Source organism: Dasypus novemcinctus, chromosome 17, assembly GCF_030445035.2.
Source record: "Dasypus novemcinctus isolate mDasNov1 chromosome 17, mDasNov1.1.hap2, whole genome shotgun sequence".
In the NCBI taxonomy this organism is placed as follows: Eukaryota; Metazoa; Chordata; class Mammalia; order Cingulata; family Dasypodidae; genus Dasypus; species Dasypus novemcinctus.
Genome location: NC_080689.1, coordinates 58,646,460 through 58,662,265, shown reverse-complemented (window position 1 = coordinate 58,662,265; position 15,806 = coordinate 58,646,460). Strand labels below are relative to the sequence as shown.

The 15,806-nt window shown below is 35.7% G+C and overlaps 1 protein-coding gene and 1 non-coding gene across 2 annotated transcripts in view; one reads left to right on the top strand and one right to left on the bottom strand.

Annotated features, from left to right (window-relative positions):
• The window catches only part of GFPT1 (glutamine--fructose-6-phosphate transaminase 1), a 70,555-nt gene that overhangs the window by 23,884 nt on the left and 30,865 nt on the right, over window positions 1-15,806 (top strand). The window contains exons 5-10 of the mRNA XM_058278700.2: window positions 1,904-1,962; window positions 2,866-3,000; window positions 4,898-4,959; window positions 5,889-5,968; window positions 11,078-11,183; window positions 14,510-14,673. Of these exons, the coding sequence (XP_058134683.1) occupies window positions 1,904-1,962; window positions 2,866-3,000; window positions 4,898-4,959; window positions 5,889-5,968; window positions 11,078-11,183; window positions 14,510-14,673 (606 nt within the window). The remainder of the gene's footprint in view (window positions 1-1,903; window positions 1,963-2,865; window positions 3,001-4,897; window positions 4,960-5,888; window positions 5,969-11,077; window positions 11,184-14,509; window positions 14,674-15,806) is intronic.
• Window positions 3,834-3,955, bottom strand: LOC111759591 (small nucleolar RNA SNORA32). Its single transcript, XR_002793525.1, has one exon. It is a non-coding gene; the product is annotated as a small nucleolar RNA SNORA32 (small nucleolar RNA).

Sequence of the window (15,806 nt, the reverse complement as noted above, 5' to 3'; positions counted from 1 at the left end):
TGTATTTGCTCCTTAGGTGTTCATTCTCAATCTTGAGGATTTTGGGATGATGCCTACTCTGCTTTAGATTGAGAGGGAGAAAAGTCTTAATTTAATTCTATTACCTATATGCCTTTTTCCATCTCTTCTTTTTTTTTCAAGATTTATTTTATTTCTCTCTCTCCACCCCCTTGTGGTTTGCACTTGCTGTGTCTGTTCATCTTCTTTGCTTCTTTAGGAGGCATTAGGAACTAAACCTGGGACCTCCAATGTGGGAGGGAGGCGCCTAATTGCTTAAGCCTCCTCTATTCCCTGCTTTGTTGTATCTCTTGTTATATTTTCCCCCTTGTTTCTCTTGTTGTGTCAGCTTGGTACGCCTGCCCATTGCACCAGCCCACTGTCCTGCTTGTCTTCTTTCGGAGGGACCAGGAACCTCTGCTCCCTGCTTTGTTGTGTTTCTAATTATGTTTTTCTTCTTGTATCTCTTGTTGCATCATCTTGTTATGTCAGTTTGCTGTGCCTACCCATGGTGCCAGCTAGCTGTCTTCTTTAGGAGGCACCAGGAACTGAACCATGGACCTTCCAAGTGGTAGGCGGGAGCCCAATTGCCTGAGCCACATCTACTTCCCCATCTCTTCTTATAGACAACCATTTAACACATTTTTTATAATCTATCCTTACATTTATATAAATAAGCAAATACATGCATACATATGTGTATATATTTATATATCCCTTTTGAGATAAGATTTTAGGATTTAATTTAGAAGCTTCCTCTTTAGATTCCTTATGTGTCACATATGTGATATTGAATTAGATTAGAATTTTAGCAGCCACACAAATTGTTAACACTGACAGGCCTTTATAAAAGATTCCTGAAAACTTTATATCTAGATTTTATTTTGAGAATTTGACTTTTATTTAAGGCTTTAATTCAGTTGTTTATCATTCTGTGTGTTTCAAAATTAAAATTTTCCCTTATATTTATTTTTGTGTTGGTATCATCTCTCTTTTACAAATCTGGTGAAAATTTAATTTTTGGTTTTCTTTTGATGTCCAAATCAAAATTTCACATCTGTAAGTATATCAGGAGTATTATGATAATTTAATATGAAATTGACTTTAATAGAAATTTTCTCCTGACTTAGAAAAACTTCAAATAATAAATCTGCATTGGTAGTTTTTGTGTCTACTCCAAGAGCTACAAATAATAATATTGTTAATTCTTGATTATCTTTATGTTTTACAGAGTTATCATTTTATCAGAAAAGATGAGAATTATACCACTGTCATATGTATTTGGTCTAACAGTTATTTATCTTACATTTAAGGAACTGAACTATAGAGCTGAATAAACAGTCTGACTTTTCACCACGTTACTTAACTTTATTTCTTCAACTCTTACATTATCAATAAATCAGATAATTGTTTAGCATAAATAATTCTTAAACTTATTTAGAGTAAATCAGACAATTAAAAGCTCTCCTCTTTAAACTTATTTTCCGTAATGTTTTTTTTATACAGCAGTGGTGCATAAGCAGTGAATAGAAAAATGAGAGTAAAATGAGAGTAATGTTTAGTTGAGTCCCTTAATGAAACAGGCCCAGTAAACTTGCTACTTTAACATGGTGACACTGGTTTAGTTGTAAAGCCACAACTGAAACTGATGTCTCTAGGCTTCCAGTTTATTGAATTTTCTCCCTATACCCACCTCCTTAGCACTGTGTGCTTCAGTCACATAAACAGGGTCGCTGATCTATCCGGGGATAATTTGATAATGAAACGTAGATAATACTTGCTTGTGCTTGAAATTGTAGCACTTAACTGAAGTTTTTAGATGAGGAAAATCTATTCACAGTAATGGCTATTTATAGTGTTTAGCAGATCTATAATTTTTTGTTATCAATACTTTTATCTCTTATAGAATTTATTGTTATTCACAATGGAATCATCACCAACTACAAAGATTTGAAAAAGTTTTTGGTAAGCCCATTGACAACAGTGTTTGAGAATACTCCTAAAGAGAGCAGTGAGATGGTTTGTTGGAATGTATAACACTATTTAGGTATGATTAAGTAATTCCTAAGACAGTTACAAGGATATGAAGGTTTATTGGACTTTGCTTTGTTGACATTGGAACAGTTGTACATTTCTTATATATGAAGGAAATAATTACCTGGCTTTATTGTAAATGATCCAAAAGCTCAAATAAAACTACAATTTTGGAGGTACATATTTTGCTTTGTGAGACACCTTGTTTGTCATTTTAAAAACAGTTTCTAGGCTATATAAGGGGACTCGGGCCAGATTAAATGAAGGTTCTATACCCTTTGCCAGCTGTATGCTGTGTTGTAGTGGTTGATCAAGGTGTGCTCTCAGGGCTTTCCAACAGAAATTTCTTCAGCAATGGAAACACACTATATCTGTTCAGTACAGTAGCCAATATCCACATACAGCTATTAAATATTTGAAATGTGGCTACTGTGACTGAGGAGATGAATTTTTATGTTAATTAAATTCAAATTTAAGTAGTCACATATAGCTAGTGCTCTTATATTGCACAGTGCATTATCATCAAAGAAAGAATAAATGATATTCTTTTGTCTTCCATTAAATTTTAATTATTTAAAAGTTATATAAATCATGTGTGACATAAATATATTTAATTATAAGTTAACTGTTTAAGTATCTGGAATACCTCACTGTTTTGGGTTTACTATAATCATAGGGTGACCTTGATGTATAATAATTGGTAATGGAGTTTGGTGGTCAGAAAAACATTAGAAATTGGTGAGATTTTTGAGGAAAAATTCAGTAGAAAGTTTTGGATATTTAGTATATTTCCTTAAATGTGTTAATTTTTCTGTTTTCTAATTTCCTTTGCAGGAAAGTAAAGGCTATGACTTTGAATCTGAAACAGACACAGAAACAATTGCCAAGCTTGTTAAGTATATGTATGACAATCGGGAAAGTCAAGATACCAGTTTTACTACATTGGTGGAGAGAGTTATCCAGCAATTGGTATTTTGTTGTTGTTGTTGTTGTTGTTTTTGGGTCTTTTTTTTTAAACTTTTTTTTTATTGTCTCTTTTTAAAAAAGATAAATAGATCACATTAAGGAACATAAGAGGCTCTCATATAACCCATTCCCCACCCCCACCCCCCACTCCTCCCACATCAACACCCCCTTTCATCAATAAGGCAATAAACAATATTTTTAAAGAAAACAATGGCCAACATTAATTAAAGTTTCTTAAAATTAAGTTTAAGAAGCAGAAACTATTGCTAATTTCTTAACTATTTTAGACTTTTATTTTCCATGTATATACAAGTACACAACTTGAGTAATATTGAGATCTCTGTTTGAGTTATTGTTCTCTCCACTTACAATTCTACTTATTTCACTATAGTTTAACACCATGGGAATTGTAAATAAGCCCAAATCAAACATTTTGTCTATGCTTTTATGCACACACCCACAAACGTGTACACAATATACACAATTAGGGATTCATCCCTCTCTCACTTCCTGCTCACCATATGTCCTTCCCTTTAATGTCATGGCATAAGGGCACCTTCAGTCAAATGTACAGTTTTGTTTTTTTTTCCAGGAAGTATGGGGATTGAACTCAGGACCTCATACATGGGAAGCAGGCGCTCGACCACTGAGCTACATCCACTCCCCAAATGTACAGTCTTCATTGTGGGATAGTGCCTACATGTCTCTGAGCCAGTGTAGTCAGCTCCTTATATTTCTTCACTGGGACGTTTCATTGGGCCCGTTTCTCTCTAGAAAAAAGTACATCCCAGCACAGAAGAAAGTCAGTATTCTTTTTTTTTTTTCTTTTTTTTTAAGAATGTTCCCCACAGGCTGAATGCTAGCAAGGTAGCAAAAGGAAAGCCCAGTGGGGAGTTTTTTTTATGGTCCACTCCACAGCAAATCAGAAACAGCATTCTAAAAGCCTTGGTAGTGACCACCAGTATTCTTTTTGATCCAGGCTCTATTGCCCTAAAGAGTAAAGAGATCAAAGATCCACAAAAATCCAAGTCCATAGTGATGCCCACTCCTCCCACACTACCCATAGTACTAGCTTTCCCATTTAAAAACCTTTTCTTTCCCTTACTAAAGTCCATCTCTCATCTTCTTCCTTTACCCAAATCTTATATATCTGTGGGTAAAGGAGGAGTTGGGGAAGTGGAGAAAATAGAGACCTGTTCTTTTTCTTTATCCCAGCCAGAGTAGTGTCTTCCCAGGGTTTCTCATAGGCTTTCCTTTCTATACATTGTACAACTGAATCTGTGTTCTATGGTGTTTCCTTACTTCTACCTCATGTTACTGCTTTTTGTATTCTTATATTACAAAATGACCTTCCCTGAGGCGAGAAGGGAACTGAGGGGGTTGAGGGAAAGGTATGCTGTGTATGCTAATATATGTAATTGTATATATTTATATACTCAGTCAGGATCAAGAGAATGGACGTTAATAATGGTATATAATTACTAGGCCAGATTAATGGGTTTTGGTTACTAAGTTTGGGATCTTATCCTTTCTACTTCTGCCCTCCCCTTACTAGTTCATAATATGAACTCCCCTTACTAGTTCATAATATCTATTGGGAGAAGATGACATAGCATGCACAAAGATAACTTTTAAAAAGGTTTGTTTTTGGAGGCTGTACTATATTGGGCATAATTTGACAGCAGGTTTGGTTGAAAGAGTAGGTTTTGTATACTGCAAAGCTCATCCACCTAAAATTTAGATTTGTTAATAACTAGTGGGAAAAAAAGTTGTGTGAACAAAAAATTTCTGTGAAAATAGTGCTGGATTTCTATGCTAAAACGATGTTTAGGTGTTTCATATTTGAAAATTGATTATAATAAATAAATATGGCTAATGCATTTTTTTTTCCCCTCCATAGGAAGGTGCTTTTGCACTTGTATTTAAAAGTGTTCATTTTCCTGGGCAAGCAGTTGGTACAAGGTACATAAAAATTTAATAATAACTAATAATATGAAACATTTGAGTTACAAGTTTATTCTCTGCTCACTTATGTGACCGTTTCACTCTGAAGGCACTGTCCTTTCTTAAGAGATATTCATATGTGTGCCGCATTTATTTTCGTATTCTCCTTATCGTTTTACTACTCTTCCCATTTAACAGAATCTCTTAGTAAAGCAAAGTTATGTTGACATTTACAGTTGGCCTCTTCTGTGATGTAGAGCATTGTGGTTACTTTGTGGATTTAGGTATCGAATATTCTCTAAATGTCAGGCCAAAAACATTAACTTTCTCCATTTTTTGGGAACATGTATTCTAGACAGATTCTTAGATAATTGTACCGCCACTGCTTTTGCCTGATAGACCATTTTAGAAGAATGAGGAGCCCTTAGATCTGGTGAGAGGGTGGTATCTTCATTGTTCTGACAGGTGACTAAGGAGAAGGAGCTAAATTATCATGCTTTGGAATTTGCTGAGATCCAAAGAAAAGTACAAATGTGTTATTTAAAAAGGAGAACATTTTTGAATATGTTGATATAGAACAGAGTTTGGCAACTTTTCTCTAAAGGGCCAGACAGTAAGTACTTTAGGCTTTGTGAGCTATATAGTCTCTAGCAATTACTCAACTCTGCTTTTAAAAGAAGCCATAGACAATATGTAAATGAATGGGCCTAGCTCTGTTCTAATAATACTTTACTTAGAAAAGTAGCCAAATCTGGCCCATGGGATATAGTTTCCTGACCCCTGTTAGAGAGTATTAATAAATTTGTTTAATTCTTTTATTTCTGCAGTTGAACTTGGAGGGATAATTTAAACATTATTTGAAGAGTGTTGGTTTATGAAATTTAACTTTATATCATTAGCATGTTTTTGTAAAAATGGTTTAATTTTGAGTAATTTTGTACCTATAGGCGAGGTAGCCCTCTGTTAATTGGTGTACGAAGTGAACACAAACTCTCTACTGATCACATTCCAATTCTCTACAGAACAGGTAAAAGGTATTCCTACATCATACCATAGTGAAAGTGTATAAATTGAGTGTAGTAGATATAAAGAATTGTTTTTCTTAAGTTTGATTAATGCCCCTTTGTTCAGATAAACTTGTATTTATAGTTCTTTGTAGACATGAAAAGGATTTGTTTTTGCCATTTCTCTGACGAGTAGAATTTTTTTTCTGTTGTATATCCTTAGCTAGGACTCAGATTGGATCAAAATTCACACGGTGGGGATCCCAGGGAGAAAGAGGTGGGAAACGTACTCTGCATGGATGGGGAGGAATCTTACAGTCTTTTGTTCATTCTTTACTAATTCCTTGTTTTTGGAGTGAATGAATGTGCTGGACCTCTAAAAAAATGTGCTTATTTTATGGGGAAACATTTTGATGTTATTTTTCTCATTTTCAGAGTATATATTTTGTTTGTCTGCTTTTGGCACATAGAAAACTGCTTTTAAGAATTTGTTTCTTTAAAAAGTAATTTCTGAAATTTGAGGAAATAGTTGAAATTATAAAACATTTTAAAAACTTGTATTAAAATCATATAGGATAAATCATAAATAAAATGCTTAGATTAGGAAAAGAACATTGTATGCTAGGCTATTATAGATTGAACTAAGTGGTATTGTTTGAATAATTTAGGTTAACTTTTAACTTCTAGTTATGTTTAAATGTCTTTATTTCTGTATGAGATTTTACTTTTAGACTTACAACTATGTTGATTGACTTTGTTTGAATTTGGACTCATTTTTTAATTCATGTTTGAAGTTTATTTTTCTATAGGACTTTTAGCTATACAAACTGTTTCATTTTATTGGTATGATTAACAAAAGTATGGTGTTCTCTGTATATTATTATTACAAGAACTTTCCACATGAAAGATAGGGAATGTTAACACAGGAAATTAAAATCCTTATTATTATTACATAATTCTTGACTTCTTGGAAAAATTTGGCAAAGTACTCTAAATTTATTAACTTTAATAAACTGCTTTCATTATTTTAACTAGAGCAGAAAGTTATTTCCTTACATAACCTTTAGTCCTGAGATGTTAGAATTTCTTGCCTTCCCCTTCCCTCTTCTCAGAAGGAAAGGTAGTCTACCAGTGAAAGTACAGAATCTGGATCCAGAGTTGTAGATTCTGTTAATAATTCTGTCTGTGTGCGTATTATCTATATGAAACCTTGTACGTTGTCTTGGGCTGCTTTCAGAAATTAATGAAAACCATTAGCTAAGGTCTTAAGTTGGAAGAAAAGTTTATCACAAGGCAGAACTTTTGAGATCAGGATTGTGTTTTAATAACCCTTATTTCTCTGGGTCCTAGTAGGAAACTAGTTTGTAGCCCAGTAAACGTTAGTTGAAAAAGAATAGATTCACATACTTGGTAAAGCTATGCAAAAGGTGAGAACAGTAGACTGGCTTTTGCTGTTTTTTCCAGGTGTGACCACTGATCAAGTAAAGCCATCTTTCTAGCTAGAGGACAGGAGTGATAATAATAATGGTCCATTTAAATCAGAGCAGATGAGAGAATCAGTATATGGGAAAACATTTCATAGATTTTTAAGAATCATATAGAACATTTCATAATGTTCCTTTTATTTAAATGTGCAGTGATATCTCAAATTCTTTTAAATATTTTAATTAAATATACAAGCTTGAAAATGAGCTAATCAATATTTGGAAAAAAGTGTAGTGAAACTCATCCCCATTAAGACATTTTATAACCAAAGCTAGTTGTATTTATTTTTTAAAAAATGTAAATGCTAAGCTATCCATTTATGTGTTGTTTTTTTTTAAGATTTTTTTTTTTTTTAATTCTCTACCCTCCACCTCATTGTCTGCTCTCTGTGTCTATTCGCTGTGTTCTTCTGTGTCCACTTGCATTGTCAGCGGCACTGGAAATCTGTGTCTTTCTTTGTTGCATCATCTTGCTGCATCAGCTCTCTGTGTGTACAGTGCCCCTCTGGGGCAGGCTGCGCTTTTTTCACATGGGGCAGCTCTCCTTACTGGGTGCACTCCTTGTGCATGGGGCTCCCCTATGTGGGATTAGCCCTCCGTGGCAGAGCACTTCTTGCACGCATCAGCACTGTGCGTGGGCCAGCTCACCAGATGGACCAGGAGGCCCTGGGTTTGAACCCTGGACCTCCCATGTGGTAGGGCGGACGGTCTATCCGTTGAGCCAAATCCGCTTCCCTTACATGTTTTTAAGTCACTTACCTCTGCATACAGTAAAATTCACTTTTTCATATACAGTTGCATATGAAAATGCAAACAGTTGTATAACTACTAACATAAGTTACAAAACAATTCCATCCCCCCAAAAGTCCCCTCGAGTTACCCCTTTATAGTCAACTCTTTTTTTTTTTTGAGATACCTGGGGCTGTCTATTGAACCTGGGACCTCATAGGAGGAAGCCGGTGATCAACCTCTGAGCCTTATTGGCTCCTCTGAGTTGGTTTTTTCATTTGTTTGCTTTTTTTTTTAGGTGGCACTGGTGACTGAACCCAGGACCTCCCAAGTGGGAAGCAGGCACTCAACTGCTTGAGCCACATCTCCTCCCCTGTAGTCAAATCTTGACCTATTCTCAGCCCCTCACAAACTCTGATCTGTTTTCTCTTTCGATAGTGTTGCCTTTTCTTAGGCCTGTTTTTTCAATTGTGGTGTTGAATTTAGATGGGAAGAGCTCTTTTGTTTTCATGCTTACAACACACCAAATAATCACACATAGTAGAGAACTTTGAGTATACATTTCTAAGAGTAATTATTGTCAAGTCTATGTAGGCATGCATTTTAGAGCAAAGGTACAGTATGAGTTTTTATAAGTGTATTTGTGCTATTCTTAGAGCATGGTATATGGGTGACTGCCCTGACCTTTCAGGAGGGACCCTCCTTGTCTCTGGGATGTTTATAGCCTTCAACTTCTAAATATTCCCTGTATTTGGTCAATTTGTTAAACTTCAGTATGTTTTCCTGTTTTTTCTTCTGATGTGGCTTTAGTTGTGAGTGAGCAAAGAGGAAAAAATGTTCATTTAATGACCTGACAAATTAAAAAGAAGTGCCAGAATTAAAAGGATATTATCATTGCAAAAGGACCATTCTTTATCCTGACTTAAAAGAAGTGTAAGAAAACCCCAATTATAAAAAGAGAGGTTCTGGGTTTATTATAATTCCAGTCTCTAGCATTAGTTGCCACATATGATACACTATAGTTAGTGATATGTCTTTCTGTTCTGTTTTTAAACCATTCATTGTAGACTACAACTTGATTTACTATACTGACTTGCTTTAAAATCTAGAGAATTTTTTTATGATATGAAATTAATATGCCATTAGGGGTTTTTTTTTGTATTTTTTTTCTTTTATGCCATTAGTTTTCATTTTATTTTTCATTACACAATTTTGAAATCTTAATGTTATTTTTGTGGTAAGTGTAGGTATACAAATGTATAAATACTAACTCCGTCAAATTTTATATAAAATTAAATTAAGATTACACTATACATATATATATATTTTTTTGCCTAACCCTATCAACCCAAAAGTTTTTTAAAAATAAAATTGTATTCAAGTATATCACTCATATGTGAACATATGTAAACAGTAAGTGTATAGTAAAAGTTGTGAACTTACGAAGTGTGGATGCATATACAGGGTTCCCATACATCACCCACCACAACACCTTGCATTGTTGTGAAACATTTGTTACTAATTATGAACTAGCATAATCAAAATATTACTACTAACTATAGACCATATCTTATATTTGGTTTATTTTTCCCCCAACCCACCTGATTATTAGCACACCTTCTATTTGTACTACACATCTGTTATTGTTCATGAGAGAATATTCTTATATTTTTTCTGTTCGCCACATCTTCTACCACTGGATTCCCTGTGTTATACAACCCCACGTTTTGAACAAACTAAAGTGTATACTTGGCTCTCATTTTTATCACAGAGTTGTGCTGTCATCACCTCAGTCAATTTTAGAACATTTTCATTACTCCGAAAGGAAAAATCCCCTATCCCCTTAAACCCCCTTATAGTTGTCTCTTAGAGTTGATATATCTTCTTTACCATTGCTGCAAAAATATTGCATTCTTACTGTTAACTATCATCCATGTTACATTAATTGTAATCTTCCCATGTATCACAATATTCTCAGCACTTTGTGAAAGAACATTCTTATATTCTATTAGCCACAGTCCGCATCCACCACTGAAATCCCTGTGTTATACATATCCTAGATTATTCTCTAGTTTCCTTTCAGTTGACACTTACATCCACAGACTACCCCTTTCAGGCATAGTCTCATTTATAAGTCAGCAGTGTTAGTTATACTCACTATAATGTGTTATCATCTACTTTTTTCAGTTCTGCACTTTTACAATAAATCTTATTAAAAATACTACATACATTGAGCCTCAGCTTCCATTCTCAACTTACATTCTATTTCCTAGTAACCTATACTGTAGAGTTTACCTCTGTGAGTTTACTTATCATATTTAGTTCATATTAATGAGACCATACAATATTTGTCCTTTTGAGGTTACACTATATGTACTTTTGATTAAAACAAAGTTAGGAAGCAGATGTAGCTCAAGTGGTTGAGTGCCTGCTTCCCATGTATGAGGTCCTAGGTTTGATTCCTGGTACCTCCTAAAAACAAAACAAACAAACAAATAAAAAAAAACAACTTAGGGGAGCCGATATAGCTCAGTAGTGGAGTGCCATCTTTCCACATATGAGGTCCTAGGTTCAGTCCCCCATCAGGTACTTCAAGAAAAAAGAAAAACAAAAAAACAGGTTAGTGATATTAATGAATAATTTGACTTTTACCTGGAAAAGAAATATTTAAAAAAAAATTTTTTAATGTAGCAGTGTTACTTACCATGCATTTTGGTAGTTGGCTATTTCACTCTACACCTTTTGTCCGTTCTTATATATTGGCTCTTTGCATGGAAATAAGATGATCTACCTGGCATTTTAAGATTGCTGACATTATTTTGTGTTGCTGTGATTCTTGTTGATTTGGTAGGAAATTATGTACATTTATAAATTGGCCATGATATTCTACATTAGACTCATGCTAATTTCATGCTTTAGGCAAAGACAAGAAAGGAAGTTGCAATCTTTCTCGTGTGGACAGCACAACTTGCCTTTTCCCTGTTGAAGAAAAAGCGGTTGAGTATTACTTTGCTTCTGATGCAAGGTGAGCTTCCTTAGTTGGTTCATAGAGAATTTTTAGTAAAATTTTTAGTAAAAGTTCTCATGCTACTGAAAGCCAAGAAGTCGTTTTATGTGATTCTAGTAATGGTGTGTAAGGGAATTTTTAAAAATAGGAAATTTACATAACCTTTTTGAAGATGGGGTTTCAAGAATACCTTTTCTCTTTATTTAAAAGACATGTCAGTTTACCAAAAACAGATATACTCCTTGAGACATGAAATACAAGTTTTTTGGTGCCCCCACCACCCCTGTAAGGAGCCTTACCCAAGTTTTGTGGAGAGGAGAGTTTAGGTTGAAGGATGGTAGAAAGGTCCTCTGACTTGGTATTCCACCAGTCACAGTATACTTGCTAAACTATTGTGGTTTTAGTCTAATGTGGAGATTTACCTTTTAATTCAGAAGGAATTTGAAGCATAATCACCTTTTATAAAGGGAGTAGTGGACATGTTAAGAGAAAATTCATTGGGATGCTTGAATGCATTTATAAATGAAATAGCAATAATAATGAGGATAAAATGGAATCACTCAAATTGCCAGTAATTAATTGAGTCATTCATTGTGCCTGAAAACAAGGGGAACTAAAAATAAGAAAATGATGCAGTTCTACAGTTCAGGTAATGTATTATCTCAATGGGGAAGAAAACTTTACTATTTTTTTATTTTTGCAGGAGTGTAATTGTAGTCAGTGCTATGATGTGTCATTGCTCTCACTAAGTTACTGAGTTGACAATTATGGGCTCAAACTGGAAATTACGGGAAGATGAGTCTGTTAGCCTTTTTTCCATTAACTCATAAGTTTGTATTCACAATGACCTTAGCCGTGTGCTAGGTTCAAGAGATAATGATGAGTAAAAATAAAAATATTACATGCTGTTAAGGAGCTCAGAGTGTGCTGAGGAGACAGTTTTTCATCAGTAATCACAAATAATATAGAATTCCAGTTGTGACAGAATCCTGTAACAGGGTGATTTACCCTTCTATCGGTAAGCTTCTTTAAAGGAATGATTCTTGAACTAAGAGTTAAAGAGAGATTAGGAGTTAATTAGGAAGAGGAAAAAAGAATAGTATTCATTCTATTCAGAGGGATCAATTGATGAGAGCTTGAAATAGGTGTGATTGTGGCAGGCATAGAGAGAGCAACAGGGAGTTTAATGGGAGATGAAGTTGGAGAAGGAGGTACAGGGATCATATTAGGGCCTTTTGTTGTTCTGAGAGCCAAAGGGAAAAACCATCAAGTGGTTGGTTGAGTGAGGGGCAAATCATGATAAGAGTTTCCCTTAGATAAAATCCATTTGGCAGCACTGGAGAATGGATGAAGAGAACTGAGAGGGCAAGTGGATAGATGTAGGAGGTTGCTGCAGTAGTCTAGCTGGGAGCTGTTGGTAGCTTGAACTGGTTTTTGGTGGTGCAGAAGCTTTGAGAAATATTTAGGAGTTTTATTGAATGACTGAATAAGGAGGAAAGAGCAATACATTTTTTATCTGAGCTAATCTGATTTGGTTAGTTTCTTGCACAGAGGTCTTTTTATTCATTAGCCACAGTGACCTTCCTCTACCCCTTCACCCCACCCCCAACTCCCCTTTGAGAGTTGACATTGACAACCTGGAAGTTCATTGTCCTTTATAGCCTGTGGAACAAATACAGCTGTCAACCATCACTGGCAGCCAGCTATCTTTTCAAAGTCTTTCAGGGTACCATTAAAAACATTAGCTTCTTTTCAGCAAACATTTAGTGAGCTTCTGTTACATACCAGAAACTTTGCAGGGTATTGTGGATTCTAGAATGAGATGTGGTCCCATGTTGGGAAGCATGAGTGAAGACGTGAACTTCCACAAAGGTCTTTAGATGTGTGTCCAGTACCTTCCTTCGTTTTTAAGGTAGAGGTGAGGTTGCAGTACTGGTCCTGATTCTGGAAATTCTGTCTAGACCTTGTGTCACAAGCATTTGTTCATCTTACCGAGGTCTGTTTAAGATTGTCAGTCTGTGGTTATAAAATGCTCTTTCATCAAGACTGTCTCATAAAGCAGGCCACATTCAGTACTGCTGGTCATCTCAGAAATCATTCTGCATTTCCACCTTTTCTCTTTTTACTGTTCCTTCAGAGAAAAAAATACTCCGTCTCACTGTCGAGGCTAATTCTTCCCCTGTGCTTTGTCAATCATCCAAACTCTCCTTTTTATCTTTTTGTCTCCAAGCAAATTCATTTCTCCCCCATTTCAAGAAACAAAATCCAAAGTCTTCTGTGTATTCCCTGGTCTGACCACTTCTCACTTCTTTTTATCTTTACTGAATTTTCCGGAAGAGTAAATTATGTTCTTGTCTTTTTTTTAACCATTCAGTTTCTAACCTCTCCAAAGATCATTAGTGACCTCCAAACCCAGTGACCCTATTTTTCTTGTATCTTTGCAGCTTTTGACAGGATTAGCCTCCCCTTCCATGAAACTTTCCCCAAATTTCCATGAGAGCACCACTTTATTTCTTGAATGGCCTCCTACCTCTGATCTTTTTTTTTCTCCCTTTTGAACTTTTATTTGGTTCTATAATGATTACTCCTATATGTAGTTTGACTCTCTTCTGTCTTTCCCTCTCTTCTATTTTTCTTTTCTACATTTTCAGCCAGTTCATCTGTGTCTTAGTTGATTCCCAGGTGTGTCCCATTACCTAAGTTTTTTCCTGATCTCTCTTCCTATGTTGCCATTTCCTTGGAGGTCACATCTAGATTTCTTAGAGACATATCTAAAGTAAACATGTGATATTCAACTACTACAAGTTCTTTCTCCTAATTATAAAAGTACAACTGTTCAAATCAAAATACTCTCCTTGATCTTCTGAAATGTACCATTTTTCCTCAGGGATTATTTCAAGCATCATGTCTTTCAGGAATCCTGTCCTTATCCCACAACCTGGTTGTTTCCTTTTTTGAACCTGCATAATTAATTTAACTTCATATTTATTCTCATAGGTTTTAATGTTTCTGTCATATATACCTCCTGCAGTTCTTTCATTGTAGGCACAGAGATTTGTTCATCGTTGTGCCCACCCCCCCCACCAAGTTAGTCAATAAACTCTTTCTAAAAATTGAAAGTAAAAGGTAGTATTGGACTTTCAGTAGATGCTTTCTCTTCATTATAATGTTTAATGTATATTTAAGAGGTGAACGAACGAATGAATGCATAGACCTTCGGAGATATTGCAGGATGATAAAGTTTGTATTTAACTTGGTCCTTGTGACCTAATGATAGTTTCGTATGTAGCAGTTATCTTTAGTTATTGGTTATTAACTGTAATATCTACTTGAACATTTTATAGTGCTGTCATAGAACACACCAATCGCGTCATCTTTCTTGAAGATGATGATGTCGCAGCAGTAGTGGATGGCCGTCTTTCTATCCATCGAATTAAACGAACTGCAGGAGATCACCCTGGCCGAGCTGTGCAAACCCTGCAGATGGAACTACAGCAGATCATGAAGGGTAAAAGTTTTTGTCATTATATAGTTGGTGTTTTCAGTGGAAAGGGGGTGTCCTATTTCCTGTCCTAGCATACGAATCTGATAAAACAATGCAGAGCGAAGTCTTTCCACGTGTTTAGTGAAAGAATAACCCCAATAAAAGGGTGATTCTTCAGAGAAATTATCTCATGTCTTAACGATAGGTCTCCTTCCAATTAACTCATGGTTTGTTGTTTCAACATTAAAAAAGAGGGAAACGGACTTTGGCCCAGTGGTGAGGGCGTCCGTCTACCACAATGGAGGCCCGCGGTTCAAGCCCCGGGCCTCCTTGACCCGTGTGGAGCTGGCCCATGCGCAGTGCTGATGCGCGCAAGGAGTGCCGCGCCACGCAGGGTGTCCCCCGTGTAGGGGAGCCCCACGCGCAAGGAGTGCACCCATAAGGAGAGCCGCCCAGCGCGAAGGAGGGAGCAGCCTGCCCAGGAATGGCGCCGCCCACGCTTCCCGTGCCGCTGACGACAACAGAAGCGGACAAAGAAACAAGAAACAAGACGCAGCAAAAAGACACAGAAAACAGACAACCGGGGGAGGGGAGGGGAATTAAATAAATCTTAAAAAAAAAAAAAAAATTTAAAAAGAGTGTGCTTTTTAAAATAGTACTCAATATTTTTAAGATACTTTATCAACATAAATGTAGTTTGTATTCTGTTCCTTATTTCTCTCTTACCGTCTCTGTGCCTCAGTATTCTCATATGTAAAGTAGTGATAATAGGACCTACCGCATTAAGATTGTTTTGAGGATTAAGAGAGCTAATATATGTAAAGCACTTGGAGCAGTACCTGACACACTGAGGCTTGTGCTATTAACTATTATGATCATTATATTATGGTTTTTATTCTCCTTTTATGATGAGGTTTTGGTAGGAATCTCAAAGCTAGCATATATTGCAGAACAAGTATGTCAGTTTTTTTACTCTTTTAATCCGTACTACAATCCTGTGAGTAGCTGTGATGTTCTTATTTTATAGATGAAGGAATTTCCTCAAAGTTACTTAACTGTTGAAGGATAGAACCGTTATTTGAACCTAGGTCTGATTCTTAAAACTTAAGCTTGTCGCACTCCCCAGTTTTGCTGTTATTGCCTAATTTAGGTATAAA